Here is a 23,140-nt window from a genome sequence, read left to right on the forward strand (position 1 = left end):
AGAGAAAGGGAAGCAGGCTCCCTCCGAGCAGAGAGCCCGATGCCAGGCTCAATCCCAGGACTCTGGGATCATGACCTGAGCTGAAGGCAGAGGCTTTAACCCACTGAGCCACCCAGGCGCCCCAAGAGCTTATGTATTCTAAAGGGAAAAAGAATCTATGTAATTATAAAGTATTACATTAAAGGAGTTTATTATGTCACAACATTTTAGTTTTACTATAAGAAACATGTACTTTTTAACCATTCTTAATAAAGATGGTTATGAGATTATATGACAAGCTACCTTCAAGTATAGAGCAAGTATTCCAAACTAAAACAGTTACATTAAACTAGTTACTATAAACACAGAAAACAACCTTTTTCTTAAGACTATTTGAAATGTCTATCTACCATTAAGACTTGGCTAGAGATGTGAAATTTATAGGGCAAATAGACAAAGACAACAGAGAGAAGCAGGTTTTAAAAAAGAAAAAGGTTTTATTCAAGGGTTTTCCAACTTAAAAAAAAATGCTTTTAAATCACGGATGAGAGAGTGAAGGTGAGGGGACACTATTCAAAAGAAATAAACAAAAGAAGAGAGAAATGGCTCTAACTGGGATTCTACAATAATTAGGAAGTCAAAAAGAAAGCTCTTATTTCTAAGAACTGAGAACTGGAAAAAGCACCTCAGTATTAAGACACAAATTAAGGTCTGGTTTAAAGAGGAACCCCAAATCTCCCTTCCTTCTTCTGACCTTTCTTTTGCTGTTTCTGAGGTTTGTAGTGATGAGGTAAGTAGTGCACAAGACTACTTTATCATTGTCAGAACTGAGGTAGAACAGTAACTGCATGCACGGTAGCTCAAATTGACAACAGAAAGAAAAACTGTTTCCAAAAGAATTTGAGCCACAGCAGTATCCCTAAAATACTGACAGGAAATAGTCTCTCGAAACAGAGGACTGTGAGGGAGAAACTCTAAGAGTTCAGGGATGTTTATTTAATTTTGGTGTTTATATAATCACATTTCAAAATACAGACTTTAAAGTCAGGTGCCTTATCTCATTTACACCTACTTTTCAGTGGCTGGTGAGAAGCAAAAGCTTAGTAAATGTTTGAAATATACCCTGAACTACCTTGAAATGGGGACACTTATCTGAACTTAAGTCCCCATGAGGTCTGGAGCTAGACTACATTCTTCACATAGTTACAGTAAATTGTGAGAGATCTTCAGTTTGAATTCTGTAGGTAATTAACAGTCCTCAAGTGATCAAGAAAAATGTCATGTGTTGAATGTCTTAAATGCGTGAAGATTTGTTGAAGCCACTAAATATGTTAAGATACATTTTTTGCTTAAATAATTCTGCATTTAACAGAGTCCACAGTACTGAGTATCATGGGCAAAATTTATCCTTCCTGCTCTATAGATGAGACCACATGAGCACTAACAATGAAGAGTTACTGTTCAAGCATTTACAAACTCTTGCTAAAGGTGGCTGAGAACTTTTTATATATAATATATATATTATTTATATATACTTTAAATTAAGTATAGTTTTCAGGGTAATTGCATGTCACTTTGTTTAAAAGTAAGGCTTTTCTGAAAGTGTTATATACTTCAAGCTCTAGCATGATTAATGGAATGCCTCCAGAGAAACAGTTAAATATTTTCCACTTTTCATTCATTATTTCTACTGCTAAAGATTGATAGCTCTGGATATATAGATTAACTGCTGGGTCATATTCAATTTATATAAGAATACACAGCTTAGGGCAGTAAAGGTTATTTTATAAGGAAAAAAAGAGGAGAACATAAAACACAACAGATTTCTAATCAATTTAATCAAACTAAAAACAAGAGAAGCCTACCATAGGGAGCAAGCAAAAACCTTGATATTACATATCCAGAATCCAGACTCCATTACATGAAAATTAAATAATGAAGAGCACAACCGCCTTTCTTTTTCTCAAGACTTAATCAGATACATTCTGATGAAAACAAAACTTCTTAAAAAAGTGCATAAGTTAAGAAGTGAACTGGAATTTTTGTTCAGCATCTTTAGTACAATTATCTTTTAAATTAGTCTTGCCTGAGCAACATGTCAAATTCTAAGATTTGATGGTTTTCTTACCATTTGGGGTCCAACATTCACATTTATTGGTCCTAAGGTTTTTGGTAAAATCTTTGTTGGTGAGTTGGTGCTGGAAACTGGAAATGCAACAAATGAAATGTTACCTGAAATGATATAAAAATATTAGGTTAATGTCCTGCAATATCAAGGTCCCCTTCTATCTATACATTCATGGTCCTAACCCCAGTTTTGTTTCAGTAATTTATAATTATTTTAATAATTAAGTTAAAACAAGAAGCCTTACGGAAAAGCCATTCTAATGATTGCTTTTTTGTAGGGAATACAATTAGTTCTGCTAAATAGGAAAACTGTAAAATAAATGGTTCACTCTGCCTGACAATTAATTACTAAACTTTTAGTGGGTTTTTAGAGGAAAATATATTTAGAGAATACATACTGCAAATCATAGTTTATGTCAGAGTTGAGAAATCTCGTTAGATCTTTATCAGACATCATAGAACCAAAAAAAGTATGAAGTAGATAGGAACTAAAATATCTATTAGAATTTATAGTATAATAGAAAGTATTTACACTAAGAATTAACGTGCTTGCAAATGAGCTGGTATTTAGAAAAAAATATGATGCTACCTAGTGATACTGAAAACAGTGAGATGTGCACAGTGTTTTCAAGTGATATCAACACTTTAAATTTGAAATTAAGGTAGCTAAGTGCTACCCCAGAAATGAAACGTTAACTGATAACTTTCTGAACTATGTCAACTACTTAACCACTCTGGACAAACTTCAGTTTATCAATGTTTTTCTTAATAATCTAATGTAACAAAGAAGATTACCCAGAAAGTATGTGAAAGAGATTCAATACTGAAACTCTAGGGGGAAAGACGGCATTTAAGAGCAGGACAAGACCCCTCCTTCTCAGATGGCCCCCTTGAATCTCCAAGCACTTGCCCAGACTCATTAATCCCCACTTTTCACCTGATTTTCAGCAAATACTCCTACTTCCTTCAGTGAGGAAATCAGGCCATCAGGCTATACTGTAGCTTCTCTTTCCTGACCTGTGAACCTGTCTGCACCCTCACCTATTTTTACTTTTTTCTCTCTGAGTGGAAATTCTCATATAAATGATTTCTTTCATGTCTCTACACATCCTATCTTCTCAGGGGTCTCACTTATCAATTATCTACTGTCTCCCGGGTTTTCAACTGCACCATCAGCTCCTCCCCTTCAGTTTCTTTCTGCCCATTTGCCCTGTATCATTTTCCCTCAATACCCACACTCAACAAGGTCTAATAGCCAAATCTCTTTCTCCTTCATGTTCTTGGTATATGACTTGAGTCTTGATAGATGATCATTACCATCCCAGTGACCCAGTCCAGAAATAACCCCCTCCTTGTTCAAATGACCACCGTATCCTATTTATCTCCTTACTCTGGCTCCTTTATGTTGCTAGCACTTGGTTTAATTTGAAAGGTTATCAAATCTGATTCAAACACACTTACCGTCTAACTCAGTGATGCACTATTGTGGCTGTGCAATGGAATTATCTGGGACTCAATAAAAAATACCAATGCCTCAGTCCCACCCCAGAGCTGCTGATAAAACTGGTCGGGAGCAAACCTGGGCATGAGACCGCTGAAAATTCTCCAGAAGGTTCCAACGTGCAGCCATGGCTGAGCACTACCACTCTAACTGGAAATGCTACTTCAAACAGTTTTGCTAGCCCCTCCACAAATCTGTAACAAACCAGTCTTTCAACTAGGGAAAACTGTTCTGGACACTCCCCTTCTTTAGGCCTTCAAAGATTCCACAACACTTTCAATGCCTCCCTCAGATTCCTCAACATGGCACAACAGCTTCTATCTATAGATCTCACCTCTGCCTCCCTTCCCAGCTTCATCTTCAGCTACTCCCTCCACTCCAATCAGGTTAAATACTTTGCAATTCCAGAAAGGCCCCAGCTCAACCACTCCAGTTTTGGCACACACCTTTCCTTCTGTTGGAAGTCTCTCTCTCCTGGGGCTACTTCTACTGCCTAGCATTTAAAATGGCATTCCATACCATTTTCTAAGTCATTACTGTGTGCCAGAGTCTGTTCTAGAGGCTTCCCATATATACATCATCTTGCTAGTGCTTAGGAGAATAGAATAAAATGTATTATTACTGTCTCCATTTTACACATTTAGAAACTGAGACAGAATGAAGTTAAAGAATGTGTACAACATGCCAGAGATAGAGAGGGCCACAGCCCCACCTCCCAAGCCTCTGCTCTGTGTGGTGCCACCTCCCCTTACAAGCTGTTCCCAGCCTCTGTGGTCTAGTTCCTAGATGACCTTCTTCTGACTTTTTCATAAAACCTATGATCATTTGCTTGTTCTAGCTATCATTTACATAGTTTTAAGTGGGCTATGTCTCTCAGCTTTGTATCCTAGCACCTGGTTTAGTTCCTGGCACAGAATAGGCACACAGAAATATAAAACTGATTAGCAAAGATTGGAGCTATTACCTTTTCTAATCTGGATGCCGTATTTCCTGTAATGTGGTGTAAACTGTATTTTTTTGTTACATTTTAACTGGTACCATAACCTATATTGAGTCTGAAATAAATTTAAATGCTAGGTCTTTTATTATTTTGAACAACCAGGATATCAAATAAAGTTTCCTTCCTCTGTAACCATGAAGCTGATTTTTGTTTTTATATAACACACATATCTTACCAAGTGCTAAAGATAAAAGTTATTATCAAACTTCCCAAATATGGTTATTCACCTATTTAAGAATTCACCCTAACTGGAGAATAATTATCTATGATTCTAGGGTGAAGGAGAACAGCTATGTAATTGATAGACATGTGCCATCAACTCAGCCCCAGGCAGGACAGATATGTGAGGAAAAACACAGCCCTGCAAAAGTCTGGCTCTCAGATTTTTTTTTTTTTTTAATTGAAGTACAGCTGACATATAGTATTATATTAGTTTCAGGAGTACAGCATAGGGATTTGATAGTTACATATATTACAAAATGCTTATCATGGTAAGTGCAGTTACTATCTGTCACCACACAACATTATTACAGTATTATTGACTTAATATTCTCCACGCTGTATGCTGCAACCCTGTGACTTATTTTATAACTAGAAGTTTATACTTCTTAGTACCTTTCACCTATTTCATCTATCCCCAGACCCCCTCCCTTCTGGAAACCACTGGTTTGTTCTCTGTACTTATGAATCTGTTTCTGCTTTTCTTTGTTCATTTAGTTTTTAACATTCCACATGTAAGTTAAACCATGTGGTATTTGTCTTCTCAGATGATTTTAAAAAATGACTTTAGTGATGCTGAATGTTTAAGATGAGATCACTTCTGATAAACTGTTAAAGCAAAAATAAAAAACCAGCAAAAAGCAGTGAACAAGAAACACAAAAAAGACAAATTAAGGTTAGGGAACAGATTGACTCTGATTTTAAACCTGACACTAGAGGAAAATTAAGAATATAAAACTCAGGTCAAAACAAAATGAAAAACATCATTAAACCCAGATCTGCCATGCCAGTTAATACCAAAAGAATTTAGAGGGAACTTAATAAATTTGACAAATTGATTCTAAAGTACATCTGGAAGAGTAAAGGCAGAGAACAGCCAAGAAATTTTTTTTTTGATAAACATATATTTTTTTACCCAGGGGTACAGGTCTGTGAATCACCAGGTTTACACACTTCACAGCACTCACCATAGCACATACCCTCCCCAATGTCCATAACCCCACCCGCACCCCAACCCCCCTCCCCCCAGCAACCCTCAGTTTGTTTTGTGAGATTAAGAGTCACTTATGGTTTATCTCAGCCAAGAAATTTTTTAAAAAAAGGAGTAACAGGGAAGAGGGTAACTTTAGCCTACCTAGATTTCAAAATTATTACACAGCTGAAGTGTCAGAAATAATGTGATATTGCTAAGAAGCAAATAAAAAAAGTGACAAAACAGAAATTAAAGTCCAGAAATTAGTTCTTGTACATACAAAAATGTTATATATGGTAAAGGCAGCATTTCCAATCAATGTGGGAAAGGGCGGATTACTTAATAAAATGTTCTTGGTTGTATATCTGAAAAATAAAATACTGCACATCAGCTGCACTTCAATAATAATAATTAAAAAAGGCACACCAGAAGAAATGTTTCTGAGATAAGAAACTGTCCACTTAGGTAAAAGAAACCTTGGATTTCAATTTCTCATCTTGTACAAAAATCAATTCCCGAAAGATCAAGTATTTACACATAAAAATTAAAGACATAATGCCTGGGTGGCTCAGTCGGTTAAGCATCTGCCTTGGGCTCAGGTCATGATCTCAGAATCTTAGGAGGGAGTCCTACATAGAGCTCTCTGTTCACAGGGAAGCCTGCTTCTCTCCCTCTACTTCTCCCTCTGACCCTCCCCGCTGCTGATGTACGTGCACATGCTCTCTCTCAAATTAATAAAATCTTTAAAAAAATTAAAGCCATTGAAGTATTAAAAGAAAGGTAATAATAGTTTTTGTAATTTGGGGATGAAGAAGCCCTTCTGAGCATGTTATAGCATTTAGAAATCTTAAGTGAAAAGAGACTGACAGATGGGATTATCAAAAAATAAATGTTTCCTAAATAGCAAAAGACCTAATATACTTGAGAGAAACCTCAGACTTGGTAAACAAATTTGCAACACATACGTCATTAGATTACTATCCTGAAAAACTTTTATTTACTTAACTTCCCACTTCTGAGTCAATAACAGTAAAAATACCTCAATACAAAAATAAGCTGAGGCCATGAAGAAACCTAAATGTCAATAATCACATGAAAAGATGCTTGATTTTAATTTAAAAAAAAATTACACTTTAAAAAAAAAGAAACAATTTCATGTACCAGGCTGATAAAGATTAGTAAGTCTGATAACATCCTGAGTTGGTAAAAATGTGGCATAATGGCTGCATTTACAAAATACTTACTTGGCACCTACTAGATGTTAAGTACTAATGCTAAGCACTTATGCGTGCTTGGTGCAAGGGACACTATCACCTGCACTCAAGCAGCTAACACGTTGTTGGTGGGAGGCATATTAGTCTTTTTGAAGGGCAGTCCGACAATGTAACTAAAGAGGAGTAATGGGTCTAGTCTCTTAGGGGACATCATTTTAAATAAGTGCTTTAAAAACAATTATACACACTTTAAAGTCTCTTTCCACTTAACAAAATGTCCTTTCAACCGCTCTCCATTGCCTAAGTGGCAAGCTGATCCCTGGCCTCTGCATCAGCATCACAATTAATTCCCAATAATGGGAAGACCTCCTCAGCAGCAATTCCTCTGCTGGATATGTATCCTAATAAACTAAGCAGATAAGAACAGTTATACATGTCCTAGAACTGCAACATTATAGATAAAGGCAAAAAACCTAGAAACAATTTAAATGTATAAACATCTTTTGGCACATGTGTATGATAGAATATTACATAGTTCCTAAAACAGAACTGTAAGGACATATTAGCCATGGAAAAATGTTCCCATTTTACGAGGCTATGATTGGTATGACTCCCTTTACCTAAAAACTACATGCTCATAAGTTATATAAAGCATAAAAAGTATGGCAAGAAAACAACAAATGTAAGAGAGGTTAGCTCTGGTAAGAGTTTGGGGGAATGTTTTACTTGTTTCATACTTATTCATTACTTGAAAAAACATCTTATGAACATGCATATTTTATAATTTAAAAAGTTACTGCCATTCTGGAAGGAAAAGGGGGGGGAGGAAGGGAAATAGCATGAGATTCAGTCACAGCTATTGAAACAAGATACAAATCTATAAATGAGGTATTTGTGTTTTATAATTAGTAAAAATGAAATCTGCTTTGGAAGCAATAATTTTGTATAAGATGAGAAATTGAAATCCAAGGTTTCTTGGATTTCAATAATTATAATACCCAGAAATAAAAGCCATGCATTTAGACAACTGTTTACTTTCATCAAATCAACTAGGTTCAAGCAGAAACAGAACTTTTTTAACTCAAAAGGACATATTTAAATCAGTTATAAACATCCAGTATCCCAACATTTCAGGTAGGTTAAGAGAAGTAAACCAAACCAAGTGTAAAGAATTTTTCCTAAGTACCAGGCCTTAATTCATAGCTCTTTGGCAACAGGGGCTTGATACTGTCCAGAAGCCAATTCCTGGCAGTTGGTGTATTTATTAAAAACAAAAATTTAAAGACCTGCCTGGATTTGGGTTTTGGCAATTCTCTGCATTAACTAAATGAGATCAATCACCTGGGGAACTGGCTTGGAAAAAGAGCTAAAAACTTAGCCAAATCTTGGCACAGGCACACAATTTTGGCTCAAAATTTTATTTCAATTTTCTGAGTAATTAGAATCTTTCTATTTTCCATTAGAATTGTCTAGACACCAAAGATTTCTTTCACTCATAATTCTTAAAGGGGTTCCTGTTCCAGTTAGTCACCTTCAATATGTCCAATTAAAATAAAAAATACAGTGAAATAACTGTGGTTTGTCTACATGATGACAATTTTAGTTAATTTTTCACAGTACTGACTTTCTGGAAAAAAAAATTTTTTTTGGCCTGAATTAGTTTTTGGAAAAACCTTCACCCAAGCCTACTGTCACATCGTCCTAGAAGAACCAAATTAATAACTTACTCTAAGAAAGTGTACACCTATTTAATGGGTTTATAAATACCTCAAATCAGAAATAGTGGTATATCCCATACACATACAGGGTCCCACTCCAAAGGAAAAGCTAACCCTCAGCCCTAAATAGTTAAGAGAATGACCTAGTTTGTGGTGGTGTAGGTGTTTGTCAAAGTCGTATCATGCTAGGCTAAAGGGGTTAGGCTCCACTACATGCAAATTATACCTTAATAAAAAAAGAGGGGGGGTGACCTACGTAATTTCATACTTACTATTAAGAGGCTAATTACAGATTATACAATCCTTTTGCTTTCTTCCCTCAGATATTTACTTGCCTTATTCCCTAGCTTCCTTCTAGTCTCTGGCTTGGTCATCACATCAGATGCCTGACCATTCTATATAAGCACTTCTAATTTACTATGATTCTTTACTAGAGCACTTATCTGTATGTGATGATATATGGCCTATTAATATTTACTTGCTTAGGTGATGACGATGATTTATTTATTTCTTTATTCTGATTTCCCCTCCTGCTTCTGAGTGCTTAGTTCTTGTCCTGCTGTTTTAAATGCCATGACTGGTAGCCAGCTTGCCCCCTCCCCTAGGTGACAGAGATGTCTTCACGCTAAAGAGCAGACAGGTCACACACAGGCACTAAGCTCTAGGACCTGGTCAGTGCAGAAAGAGCTCTTTCAAGGAATACTGCTCCAATGACCATTTCCAAATACATCATCAGCTGGGAGAACCAATCTTCTAACCCTAAATCACTTGTGTGCGTGTGTTTCCCATGATAGAAAAGGCAAGAGAAATCCAAATCTAGAAGGAAGAATGAAGGCCTCTTGCTTACTTGGCCCCCAGATGTAGCCAATGGATGTTTCCCACTGCCCAAGCCAAAAGGCCTTTCTAAGTCCTGAGACTGCCAGCTTGCGAAGAGATCTTGCTAGATACTTTATTCTCAACATTATTTTATTCTCAACACTATGAAAGTCCTCATCCCCTCTGTGTCCATTTCCATTCCTTTGATGTGCTTCCAAACTAGGTCCTCCAGAATGAAGGCTTCTCAACCAGCCAGGGGAGAGAGTTGCCCTGACTACCCATCCACACATTTATCCAAGGCAGCCACACAGACTCAGGGACAAGAGGACCAACCGTGTTTTAATCACATACCAGACACTAAACCTCTCACTTCACAAAGGACAAGAGGGGGAACTCACCAGTAATCCCTAGGTGTTGGCTATGAGTAAAAGCACTTTCCAGGCTGAATGAGAACCAAGAGCTAGACAGAAAATCAGCAAGACTACAGGAGTGTATACACGAAGGGCCAATCATCTACATTTAAAATGGGAATGGACTAAATCTGTAATGAGATGTCTAGTTTCTTCCACTACCCAAGAAATGAGGCCAGCACCATCTAAAATGCTCCGACCAAGCCTAAACACACACACGGACATTCACTGTTTGGAACCTTCAAATGCCCTAGGTCCTCATGCGAATATAGTTTTTTTCTTAATTTTTAATTTTTTATGATGTTATGTTAGTCACCATACAGTACACATCATTAGTTTTTGATGCAGTGTTCCAAGATTCATTGTTTGGGTATAACACCCAGTGCTCCAAGCAATACGTGCCCTCCTTAATACCCACCACCAGGCTCTTCTAACCTCCCATCCTCTCCCCTCTAAAACCCTCAGTTTGTTTCTCGGAGTCCACAGTCTCTCATGGTTCGTCTCCCCTCTGATTTCCCCCAATTCGTTTTTCCTTTCCTTCTCCTAATGTCCTCCATGCTATTCCTTATGCTCCACAAATAAGTGAAAGCATATGATTGACTTTCTCTGCTTGACTTATTTCACTCGGCACAATCTCCTCCAGTCCTGTCCATGTTGATGCAAAAGTTGAGTATTCCTCCTTTCTTTTTTTTTTTTTTTAAAGATTTTATTTATTTATTTGACAGAGAGAGATCATAGGTAGACAGAGAGAGAGGAGGGGGGGAAGCAGGCTCCCCGCTGAGCAGAGAGCCCGATGCGGGGCTCAATCCCAGGACGCTGGGATCACGACCTGAGCCGAAAGCAGAGGCTTTAACCCACTGAGCCACCCAGGCGCCCCAGTATTCCTCCTTTCTGATGGCTGAGTAATATTCCACTGTGTATAGGGACCACATCTTCTTTATCCATTTGTTTGCTGAAGGGCATCTCGGCTCCTTTCTACAGTTTAGCAATTGTGGACATTGCTGCTATGAACACTGGGGTGCATATGGCCCTTCTTTCCACTACATCTGTATCTTTGGGGTGATTATTATCTGTCCACAGCCCACCCACTCCCAGAATTTAAATTCTGTAAGGACAGGGGCACTTCATTATCTCATCCTCTGTTGTATCTCCAGCACCTACCACACCTTGCCTGAGACATAAACAAATACTGTTGCATGAAAATGAATACATGAATGAATACATGAATGTCTGGATGGAAGCATACGATACAAATTCAGGAGACACATGAAACATGAGTATATTGTGAAAACTACGTCTCCTTCTATCTCCAGCCACCACCTAATTATTCCCTTCCCTACTGATGTCTACTGGTGCCAGGTTGTATATAAACTTTCAGAAAGATTCTAACATAAACAAACATATATGCATAAACGTCCTTTTTTCCTTCATATATAGCTGAATACTGTATCAGTTTGCATGTTGCTTTTTTCCCACTTAATAATACTGTATCTATCTTAGATGTCTTTCCATACCCGTAGATGTAGTTTTGCCTCAATATTACTTTGTTAACCACACAGTATTACTTTTTATGGATCTACATGTTTATTTATTAATCCCTTAGTAATAGAAAAGCTTTTAATATTATAAATATTAATAAAATCCTTTATTACTACAAATACTACTGTAATAATTATTCATGTCTTTACACATACTGGTTGTACCAAATGATTGCACCAATTCACCCTCCATACAGAAATGTGTAAGAATCTTTTAAAAAATGTATAAAAATGTCCATTTCTACGTATCCTTACCACTCAGTGTGTTAATCAAATTCTGTCAACTTTTAGGTTAAAAACGGTTCTTGTTTCATTTTGGTTCTAAGTTATTATAATGAGTAAAGCTGACATGTTTTATTTAAAAATCATCTAAATTTTTCCTGAAAATATGCTCACCTTTCTGTTGACTGTTGGTGATTTTTTTACTAGTAGACTCTTTAAATATTGAAAAAATGAGTAGATTCTTTGTTATGCCTGATGCAAATATTTTCCCCAATTTGACATCTGCCTTTTACTTTTATATATGATTTTCTTTGTGTATTTTTAAAAAATGTAGTGGGGTTGTTTTTTGTTCTTTTTTTTAGAGAGAGAGTGAGAGTGGGGAGGGCAGGGGCAGAGGGAGAGAGAAAATCCTAAGTAGGGTCCACATCCAGCACAGAGCCAAGGGTAGGGCTCAATTCACAACCCTGAGATCCTGACCACAACCGACATCAAGAGTCAGATATTTAACCGACTTAGCCACCCAAATGTCCCAAGAATGTAGTCATTTTTATACTAATTCTTTTTTTGTGTGATTTTTGTGTCATATACAAGAAGGTCTGTAAGTATGTTTAAAAATAAAAATGAAGGTCTGAGTAACTACAAAGTTTATTTATCTTTATTTCCCTCCTTAGAGGTGTATGTTATATACAGACATGTTACATTTTACTTACCTTACAGGTTTGGTATTTCCAGTTGGCTATACTGTTCTTTAAAAACTTAGTTATACACTAAGATTGTATTAAACATCCCCCATGTTTTCTTATAATACATTAATGCCTTCATTTAAAATTTAACATCCTTGACATCTGGAATTTATTTGATGTGAGAAATAAAACATACAATATTTTTCCCTCAGATGGTTCTTTTTAAAAAAATATGTTTTATAGGGGCGCCTGTGTGGCTCAGTGGGTTGAAGCCTCTGCCTTAGGCTCAGGTCATGATCCCAGGGTCCTGGGATTGAGCCCCACAACCGTCTCCCTGCTCAGCAGGGATCCTGCCTCCCTCTCTCTCTGCCTGCCTCTGCCTATGTATGTTCTCTGTCAAATAAATAAATAAAATCTTTAAATATATATATATATATATATGTTTTATTTATTGGGGTACCTAGGTGGCTCAGTCAGTTATGCATCTGCCTTCAGCTCAGGTCACAATACCAGGGTCCTAGGATTAAGCCCCACATGGGCTCCACACTCTGTGGAGAGTCTGCTTCTCCCTCTCCCTCTGCTGCTCCCCCTGCTTGTGCTCACTCTCTGTTAAATAAATGAATGAAATCTTTTTTTTTTAAATGAATGAAATCTTTTTTTTTTATGAATGAAATCTTTTAAAAATTTATCTTATTTATTTGAAAAAGAGAGAGTGCACATATGCACAAGCACACAGGAAGGGGCAGAGGGAAGAGGGGCAAGCAGACTCCTGAACATGGGACTCCATCCCAGGACCCTGAGATCAGGAGGTGAGCTGAAGGCAGAAGCTTAACTGACTGAGCCATCCAGGTACCCCTCTCCCCATAGCTATTTTTAAGATATTATTTATTTGACAAAGAGGGACACAGAGAAAGATGGAACACAAGCAGGGGGAGTGGGAGAGGGAGAAGCAGTCTCCCCACTGAGCAGGGTTCCCAATGCAGGACTCAATCGCAGGACCCTGGGATCATGACCTGAGCTGAAGGCAGATGCTTAACTGACTGAGCCACCTAGGTGCCCCTCAGATGGCTATTTTTAATAAATAATCTGCTCCCCTTCCCCCATGCTGCCATGAAATGTTACCTTGATCATTTACTTATTTGGGTCAATTTACTGATGTTCTATTCTGCTCCACAGATCTGCCTATTTATGTGACAATATCATATGCTTTTATTTCATTCCTGATTAACATTTCCACCAGAGAATAAGCAGAGTCAGAACAGGAGTATCACGCATTTTTCCTTTCTGTATTACCCTTTTAACTATTTGTTAATAAGTGTTGTAAAAGACTATCAACTGGTTTCACATAAACTACTAATGAGGTCAAGTCACAGGTCAATTCTAGAATGGGTCAATTCATTTTGCAAGGAAAAAAGAGTCTACACTTTAAAATTCTATTTCTAATTTCAGCCAGTCATCTAGAAAGCAATGTATGTCACTGAAGAGTGGAAAGAACAGAAACAATATTTATCACCTTTATTTGACAAATAACTCAGGCCCAATAATTCAATGCACTATCTTTATAAGTAAAACACATTAATAACACATAATTAATTTGAAAAATGGCAACATATCCAACTGGAAATGCCAAGATATGTAAAACAGAGTATATCTACGTAACCATAACCGCAGCATCGCTACAAATGGGAGATGTGAGAAACAGAAGACAAAAGTTCCTAATATTGGGTGCCTGGGTGGCTCAGTTGGTTAAGGGTCTGCCTTTGGCTCAGGTCATGATCCCAGGGTGCTGGAATCGAGCCCTGAGCCAGACTCCCTGCTCAGAGAGGAGCCTGCTTCTCCCTCTCCCCGCTGCACCCACCCCTCACTTGTGCTGTCTTGCTCTCTTTCTCTCAAATGAATAAATGAAATCTTTTTTTAAAAAGTTTCTAATATCTCCTAAGTTTAATGGTTCAAGTGGCCTCTAGAACCTCCCCCTCCATATTTGGTTCTACAAGGGAATTCAAGCAGTCTCCAGTACATAGGTAAGGACAGAAGATCTGAAATGCAAATACCTACATATCATAGGCATGGAAGAAAAGCTTAGCTGTTTTTGCAGCTGTCAGAACACAGGACTTCTAGGATCCCCCAAATGGACCACCTAACCAGGATCTTTCCATGAACCAAAGAAAGGCTTTCCATGAACCAAATCAAAAACTTTGAAATGGCCACAAGAAACAAGCTCTTAGCCCTAAGGGTTAATAAATCTGTCCTGTCAGTCTTTCCTACATACTTTCCCTGGAGGATCAAATCTGTTCTCTTGGCTTTGATAAGCAATTTTACGTGGAGGACACCTTTTAAAGCAATTAACTAGCTCCTTGTTTTTTTGGTATCTAAAACCATAAATGCCCTGGATTCTTCACTTTGAAAGGAGAAAAAAACTTTCTTTCTTCATCTTCCTGTATGCCAGAATTTAAACAGTGCCTCTTCATTTCTTAAATGAACTCAATTCAAGCTCTGGCATCTGGAATATTACAGTTGTTTTCATTTAGTTCATCAAACCTCAAAGCTAAAAGATCTTAGAAATCATTTAATCCATTCTCACTAGGTTTTTTTTATAGGACCTTTCCTTTCAATATTTTTAAAATGTCTGTCCAAAAACATGTCTCACCTACAGGTTTGATTCTATCACTTTTACACTGGCTTCTTCATCTTTAGTTAAAACATGTCATTTTGTCCTTTTTCTATTATCTTGCTCAGTAAAGGAAATCTGTAAATAAATTTCTCATTTCTCTTCTACCTGTTTAATTAGAATTTCCCATTTTTTGGACAATATATCTTCTGATTAATACTTGAATTAGTTTACCATATGGCCTCAGACAACTTGGCTCTTCCAATCCTTCATAGTAATTTTTCCCAAATGGGCCTGTTCTTAAACTGTAAAGGGGTGGGGGTGGGGCAGGGATGTAGTGTCTCTCTAATTCAAAATGCACATTCCTTGGCTTCACTCAACATCCAAAGCCTCAAAAACCAGGTGGGAATGCCTATTTTTAACAAGTGCCTCAGATGATTCTTATGATCAGTCAAGACTGGGAAAGACTGCTTCAGGGTCCCTTTTTCTCTTGGTTCAAGTTAAGGAAGTAATGGAGTAAAGTAGACTCTTTCCATTACACTTAATCTCGTTCCAAAAAATTTTAAAAAGAATGGGTTGAGTGACCCTTATTTCTTCAGCCTCTTGTTTTTACATGTTACATCTTTTCAGTATTTAGCCTACATTCAACCCCTATTTCCAACACATCACTGCAGCCAGTACACCCACCAGATGGCACACAGACACCGTGTGCATGCCTAGTAAAAGAGTGAGTGGATGGGAGCACATTTTATCTTGTACCAACAGCCGCTGAATGGCTAGAGTAGATCAAGGCAGCTGGGTGCAACCACAAATATCAGAATTTATGAGCATTAGAGTATCCAAGTCCACTTAATTGGAAATCATCCTCATGAAGAAGCCCACAACCTCTCTAACATGGTAATCTGTTCCAGACTGTGTTAGTAAATAATTCATTTAAAATTTATAGTGAAGGAGTGCCTGGATGGCTCAGTCAGTTAAGTGTCTGCCTTTGGTTCAGTTCATGATCCCAGGGTCCTCGGATCGAGTCCCGCACTGGGCTCCCTGATCAGCGGGGAGCCTGCTTCTCCTTCTCCCCTCGCTGCTCCCCCTGCTTGTGTTCTCTCATATGTAGGCTCTCTCTCTCAAATAAGTAAATAAAATCTTTATGAAAAATTTTAGTCAGGAGAAATATTTTTCCAATATTTATAAAAGATGGCAAATGACTTACAGATAGACCTACAATTTAAAAGTTGCATTCTTAAATTTAAAACTTTACAACACTTAAACTCAAAAAGACCAAAAACTACCCATGAATTAGGGTTTCAAAGCACTTCTTTTCCCTAGAAAATAAGAAAGGGGATCACTGAATTCCATAATACCATACTCAAAATTGTAACGATCAATATTCTTATTTCAACAATATGTTCCATTTGAAAGCTATTATTGAAGCTACATCGAAATCATATTTTGAAGAGCAAGATATCTTAAAGTTAGACATCAACAGCAACAAAAATCTTTTAATTAAAACCTAATCCATTAAAAGATTTTTCAAAAAAAAATCTTATACCTAAGTTCCCTGGGTCTACTTGGCACATAGTAAGTGGTCAGCAAATGAAGTAGTCTCTTCATTTTTGTGAGAGAAATTGCCAAAAGAGTGACAAACTTTGTAACATAAGTGAGCAAAGTGCCAAAAACCAAGCTCCTACTGATGGTCTCCAGCTTTAGAGTCAAGATCCAAAAGTTCATTTATAAATTGGTTGCTTGAAACTTGGTAGAAAGAAGTAATACTGTTATTACATGACAGGTTCCTGGATCCTTTAGCAAGAGTTAACTCATAATATACTTAAAGCCCAATACTCATACTACTTTATCTGCTCCTAAACAATGTAAAAGATTTTCTTTTCAGAAAAATAATAGGCATCAGGCAATCTTCCCTCTGACCTCTACCTCAGAAATGAGAGATTTTTAGGTTGCTGTTGTTTCTAGTTGTACACATATATACATAAGGCAAAGAGAATGTCTACATTAGTCACTCTCTGGGTATTCTAACTTGGAAAACAATGAATAGGCAAAGCTTAGATGCCCACAGGCCTTAGTTTTGAGTTCACATATACAATGGGAGAACTATAGGTACCTACTCTGAAAGTCTTTCAGTGTATTACTCTTAATTTGAAGGGTTAACAGTCTCAAAGATTTCTGTATTGTTGTTGCTGATGCTATTATATACCCAACTGTCATGCCTACATCTATAATCGTGACACATATTTTTGGTAACTACAATCTAGGATGATGTCATAGTTATATATCACATGTGGGGCCATCAACTTTTTTTTAGGGCTGTTTATTTCATCAAACTTACATATACTTTGATAAAAATTATAAAAATTTTTACTTTAGTCAGACCTATAGTTTGTAAATCCACTTTTTTTTTTTTTTTTTTTTTTTTGAGGGGGTAGGGAGAGAAGGAGAAAATCTTTAGCAAGCTCTATGCCCGATTCTGGAATCCATCTCACAACCCTGAGATCATGACCTGAGGCAAAATCAAGAGTCAGACACTTAACCAACTGAGCCACCCAGGTACTCCTATAAATCCATTTTAAACTCCATATAAGTTACTTTACTTACCTTAGGAAAAAAACCCTTCAACTGCTACCTACTGCTATTCCTTAAAAAAGAAAAATTCACGAAGATCAATTTTAGAATCTTAATGTAATCTTAAGTAAAACAGTGATCTGAAAAGCTTCAAAATCTCTAAATTCTGTCATTACGTGAAGCAAAGAAAATTTTCTGGGAAGCCTCCAGATCCCAGTTAAGAGCAAGAGAAATTTTTAATAATCTCCTTGAATGTTGTTATCTTTTTAGACCAATTAAACATTTAGAAAACCATTTATATTTGCTCCTTACACAAATTTTGAACTATGGTTTATGGAATTTTTTTGGCTGTCATCTATTCTTACTAATTTTACAGTGTAGGGTATCGTGAATTTTTACTATGTGCCTTATATGTGAAAGATCTGGTGCTCAGCACTGGTTTTTCAAGAGCAAACTTTAAGAAATGCATAAAGTTGTAATGTGTATAAATGCACACTATTCAACAGCACAGAACTTCTCTTACTTGTAAAAGGAAAGGTTTTTACTTGTTATGAATTCCACAAATTTAAAAACTATTTTTTTTTAATTTGACTGCTTTCATTAACATGTGTATTGCCTCCAAGCTCTTCCTTTGCTACTTTTTTTTCAGCAAATAAACATTCTTCTCTGTCCATTAGCAATCAATCCAAGTTTACTATCTTTCTTTTAAGAGGTTCATTTCAATTAAACTAAAATATTTCTCTCCCGTTTCTTATTCAAAGATCTTATTGGAATAAGTCCTATGCTTCTCACTGAAGATAAAAGGATCTCTCACACTATATGCAAATAATGTTTCATAATGCAATTTCATTTTGAGCCTTAGTACCTATTGTGCAATTACAAACTTTTGCAACCTAAGTATTCCTGATATATTTTATAATGGGTAGGCTTTTTTCCAAATATTCTGTAGGACTTAATGATCATTTTTCCATAACTTACATGCACTAAAATTAACTTTCTCACATTTCCATAATTATATCAATTTTTTAAGATTTAAAAAAAAAGTCTTTCCAAAAGGTATGTTACTCTACTGATTCTCAAATTCTAAGTATAAAAGAAAAAAATTTAAATGACTAAGTTTTATTTATTCCCTGATTAAGTCAGATTTATGACCTCCCCTCCCCATTCCAGCTACTGTGAATTTCGAATAAAACAACCTCAATTGTAACAGAAGAAACATCTGTTGCTTTTTTCTTCATCAGGGCTTTCCTAACTGAAAGAAAGGCTCTCTGCCTGACCTCCTCTCTCACTCCCCTCCCCACTCACACTAAGTTCCTTAAAACTCCTTTTTAAGTAAATGTATTATTTAAAATGTTACTGTATCTACTTAAAATGTCATAACATTGTAGAAATATTCACTTCCTTATTAAAATTCAAAGAATGGGTAACTCTTAAATACATCCAAAAACAAGAGCTGTGACTACTAGAATATTAATTGTAACTGAAATGCAGACTTTCCAGAGTATATTTGAAGTGATCAACTCAATCAAGTTGTCACACATTCCAGGCTCACTCACTATTATTTAGGGCTAAGACTTTCTTCATAGGTTCCAGATTCATATAGGATCTTGCATGGTATATTTTCTTTGCCAATCCAACACTAACATAATGGCAGTCACTACCCCAAGAGGCAGACACCAAATGGTGCCACCCACACTCTCACACTGTGCCTCATAATAAACCATAAAGCAGTGGAATGCACCGGCCCCTTTATGAGCAAACAATGCCCGAGCTTCATTAGAATACAGCTGACATTTTCAAAGCACAAATACTTTTAAGAAAAATGTACTAGGAAAAAAAGGAATGAAACAGCTATAAAAGCTGAAATCTCTTTTTAAGTGTCAGGTTTACTTCAAAGACCCTGAGGAAGCATATTTTGCTGTTGACAATTTGAAAGTTTTCACAAATTAAAAAAAAAAATGTATAGTTAAGGGCAAAGCTTATTTTATTAACTACTGGAAAGAAATGAAAGTAAAAACTATCATTTGAATTGCATTCACAAGTAGTAACTATGAAGTATCTTCAAAATTATTCATTTCCTCAACTGCTTTCCTAGTTCTTGAAAGAGGAAAGCTGAGCTCTAGAATTATTTTCACATTTTAATTGATTTATATAAGTTACTGAGTGATAAAGTAAGCTTACTCTACCCCTCCCCCCCCAACCCAACCCCCATACCCTGTAGTCTTCCTTGCTTGTCTGCAACAAGCAAGGACGTCTTGAATTCAGCGTGCTCTTGGCTATTTATCAACTTAATATTGCTGCTGCTGGAAGAATATAAAATAAACACGGTAAAAACTCACCCAGCAGTAAGAAACAAAATGATTTCTCTTACCTGGTCTAAAGAAGCATGCCTCTCACTGCAGTACCAACAACACTCTACAGTCTTTGTTACCATTCAGTGGAAACTTGAGACTGTGTCAGACATAAGTAATCGAGCTCAGAAAAGCTCAATTTAAAATACTTCTCAATAAAACTAAAAAGATGCTCAAGAAAACTGTTTAAGTAACTGGCTTTCAAAAGACATATGAATTCTGTCTAATGCAACAAAGATCATTCAAAAAAAACTAGAAGTATAAGTCTTAAGAGACAAAGGGCCTTTTTAATGTGTAGAATCTTACTTTCTTATTAAAGGTTTTAAAAATATGCTTAAGATAAAAGCGGTAAAAAAATGGCTAACTCCAAATTAACATTCTAAATATCACTTAAATTTTAACTAGCTAAAAAAATAAGATTAAACTTACTCATGAAATCTGCATAATTCGAATTGTACATGTCAGGGTATTTGCTGGCTCCAAAGCAGTCACAAAGCAGGAGACCTTAATACATCTTGAAAGCAGAGCAAAAGCTCCATAAGTTTCGTGGGGGGGGGGGGAAAGGAAAAGAAAAAAATAAAGAGGAGAAACTCTTGAAAAACTGGTCGGGGCTTTTCAACCTGTAGTAACTGTCTAGCTCCTCTGAGAGGGGGAAAAAAAAAAAGTCCTGCCCCCTGAGATAGGAGGCTATGTTTCAATGCCAACATGAATGACAGGCCCGTTTCTGATATCAACAAAGAGCAGCTTAGTTGGGCTCAAATTTTTTCACTTTCCCACACGGTTAGAAGTTCTAAATTTTTCAGGTTTGTATCTTTATATCTAGGGTTAAGTACCTTTCTCCATTTTCTCAAGAGAACCCCATCATGTTGTCCTAGTTTTTTAAATGATTAATTAAAAATACATACCTAATCATCTTATTCAGTTTTTCCTAGGCAGGAAGCTAAACAAAAGATGACCTCTAAAGTTCCTTTCCAAATCTATCTTTTGTAATCTCAGATCACCACATGACTAATTATTAATATTAATAAGCTTTTCCTACATCCTGACACGTGGGTACAAGGAGAAACCAAAAGTAGGTAACAAACATAAAAATAAGGTAACTGAGATAAAACTGTCAACTAGCTAGATGTAAAAATCATTTACTAAAGTACATGAGTATGATATACAAATTCAAAACAATAAACACTTTGATCAATGACATATATTTACTGAATGCCTATTATGAGCCAAGCACTATTTGGGGCTCTGAGGATATAGCAGTGAACACATCAGATAAAAGCCAAACAAAATCCTTGTCTTCAGTGAGTTAATTCATTTATATTTCAGTTCCCTGAACGTACAACTCTCCTAGACAGACTAAGATATTGCTTTCCTTTTTTGATTAGTTACCACCTAATCTGAAATAGTCCTCTCTGAAAGTATGTCTTGACAAAAGCTTCAGAAGGGCAAAGATTTTGTGCTTTCTTCAGTGTTGTATCCTCAGCGTCTAAAACAACACCTATTAGATATTCAAATAGGTATATGTGAGCAAAACAGATGAGAGCTTTTTCATAGTCAAACTTTCCTTTGCAAAGAGACTATGTACTACCTATTTCATTTACACGCATAAGGATTTAATTAACTTGCGTTATAATTATCTAATTGCTTAAAATTGAAAAACAACCTATATGACTGTATTTTTCAGATTCTATCTTTTCAGATTCTAAAATCTGTTTTCACTATCAGATGTGACTATATTTGACTTAAAATTCTATACATTAAGTTTTTGTGGACTATCAGATTTCGAGGCTTTCGAATAAGAAATGAATTTTGGAAATCATATGGCATCCCGTCAGTTTTATATAGGAGAAATAACTTTAAATTCCTCTGCTTCTCATCATTCTTGTCACCTTACCATAAATCACACACAGAAAATACATGCACACCTCTAACCTGTCTCAACAGCCAGAACTGGTTGCATATGTCACCCAAGGCCAGAATATTCAGGGACTAGATAGATATGGTCACAACTATTCTAGTGTAGCGTTTTCTTTTTTCTTTTTTTAAGATTTTATTTTTTATTTATTTGACAGAGAGCATGAGCACAAGGTGAGAGAGGGGCAAAGTCAGGGGGAGAAGCAGGCTCAGCAGGGAGCCCAACGTGGGACTCCTCCCACAGGGATCATGACCTGAGCAGAAGGCAGACACTCAACCACTCAACCAACTGAACCACCCAGGCGCCCCTCCGGCATAGTCTTAAAACAAAAGGAAATTAGACTTCTCAGTACTCAGATATACTCATATACTTATAAACAGCAGAGTATCAGTCCCTCCCCCTGTCCCACTGCCAGAGCTGGACAATGATTAAAAGTTCAAATACAGGGCGCCTGGGTGGCTCAGTGGGTTAAACCTCTGCCTTCGGCTCAAGTCATGATCGCAGGGTCCTGGGATCAAGCCCTGCATCTGGCTCTCTGCTAAGCAGGGAACCTGCTTCCCTCTCTCTACCTGCCTCTCTGCCTACTTGTGATCTCAGTGAGATAAATAAAATCTTAAAAAAAAAAAAAACCTTCAAATATAAACTACCTGCAATATCACATATTCAATATGTGTTCTAACAAAAAAATCTAACAGCAACCCAAGGTCAGAAAACATGTGATGGCTGAGATCAAGTAATGGGTAAGATAAGGTGGGACCAAAGCAAGATTTCTTCAGGAATGGTTCCTACAGGAGCAATATTTCTTTTCCCTAACCATTACTCATTCTTTCTTCAACAAATACTCATTGAGCACTTTTAATGTATCAGGCACTGAGCCAGGGAGGAAACTGACCTGCTCCATAGAGCTCAGTACTGTCTACTCCATAGATCTGACTTTAAGCCTATCCCTATCCTTCCATGTTTCTTTCTCCATGTCTGCCCTCCTTGCCAGTGCCCCTTCTCCAGTCTCAAATTCTTCACTTACACAGCCCTTCTATCTACTTTCAAGCCATTCTGGCCAAGCAGCATAATGCCTAGCTTCTGTGTTCCTTTCCAACTGCATCACATACTTTGGGGGAATTATGAGTGTTCCTACTGGCATAACAAAATACATCCTGTGTATGTCCTCTCAAACAATTTCTCCTTAATCTTACTTGGTTATCTAGAAAACGCCAAAGGGGGCTAGGCATTTATTCCCCCAGGTTTATAAGCTAATTTATTCAGACTGGAGTTTGTGATGGTTATTGGTAAACTGA

The 23,140-nt window shown here is 36.8% G+C and overlaps 1 protein-coding gene across 9 annotated transcripts in view; it reads right to left on the reverse strand.

Annotated features, from left to right (window-relative positions):
* TFDP2 (transcription factor Dp-2) overlaps positions 1-23,140 on the reverse strand; it is a 115,841-nt gene that overhangs the window by 43,245 nt on the left and 49,456 nt on the right. For 4 of the 9 annotated variants that reach the window (XM_032852384.1, XM_032852380.1, XM_032852379.1 and 1 more), the window contains exon 3: positions 2,108-2,211. In XM_032852384.1, the coding sequence (XP_032708275.1) occupies positions 2,108-2,211 (104 nt within the window). Of the gene's footprint in view, positions 1-2,107; positions 2,212-19,135; positions 19,277-19,950; positions 20,048-20,359; positions 20,452-23,140 lie in introns of those variants that run through there. The other 5 variants (XM_032852385.1, XM_032852386.1, XM_032852388.1 and 2 more) reach the window with 5 other exon arrangements.

This window comes from Lontra canadensis, unplaced genomic scaffold, assembly GCF_010015895.1.
Source record: "Lontra canadensis isolate GAN:19392208 unplaced genomic scaffold, GSC_riverotter_1.0 scaffold6, whole genome shotgun sequence".
Lineage (NCBI taxonomy): Eukaryota > Metazoa > Chordata > Mammalia > Carnivora > Mustelidae > Lontra > Lontra canadensis.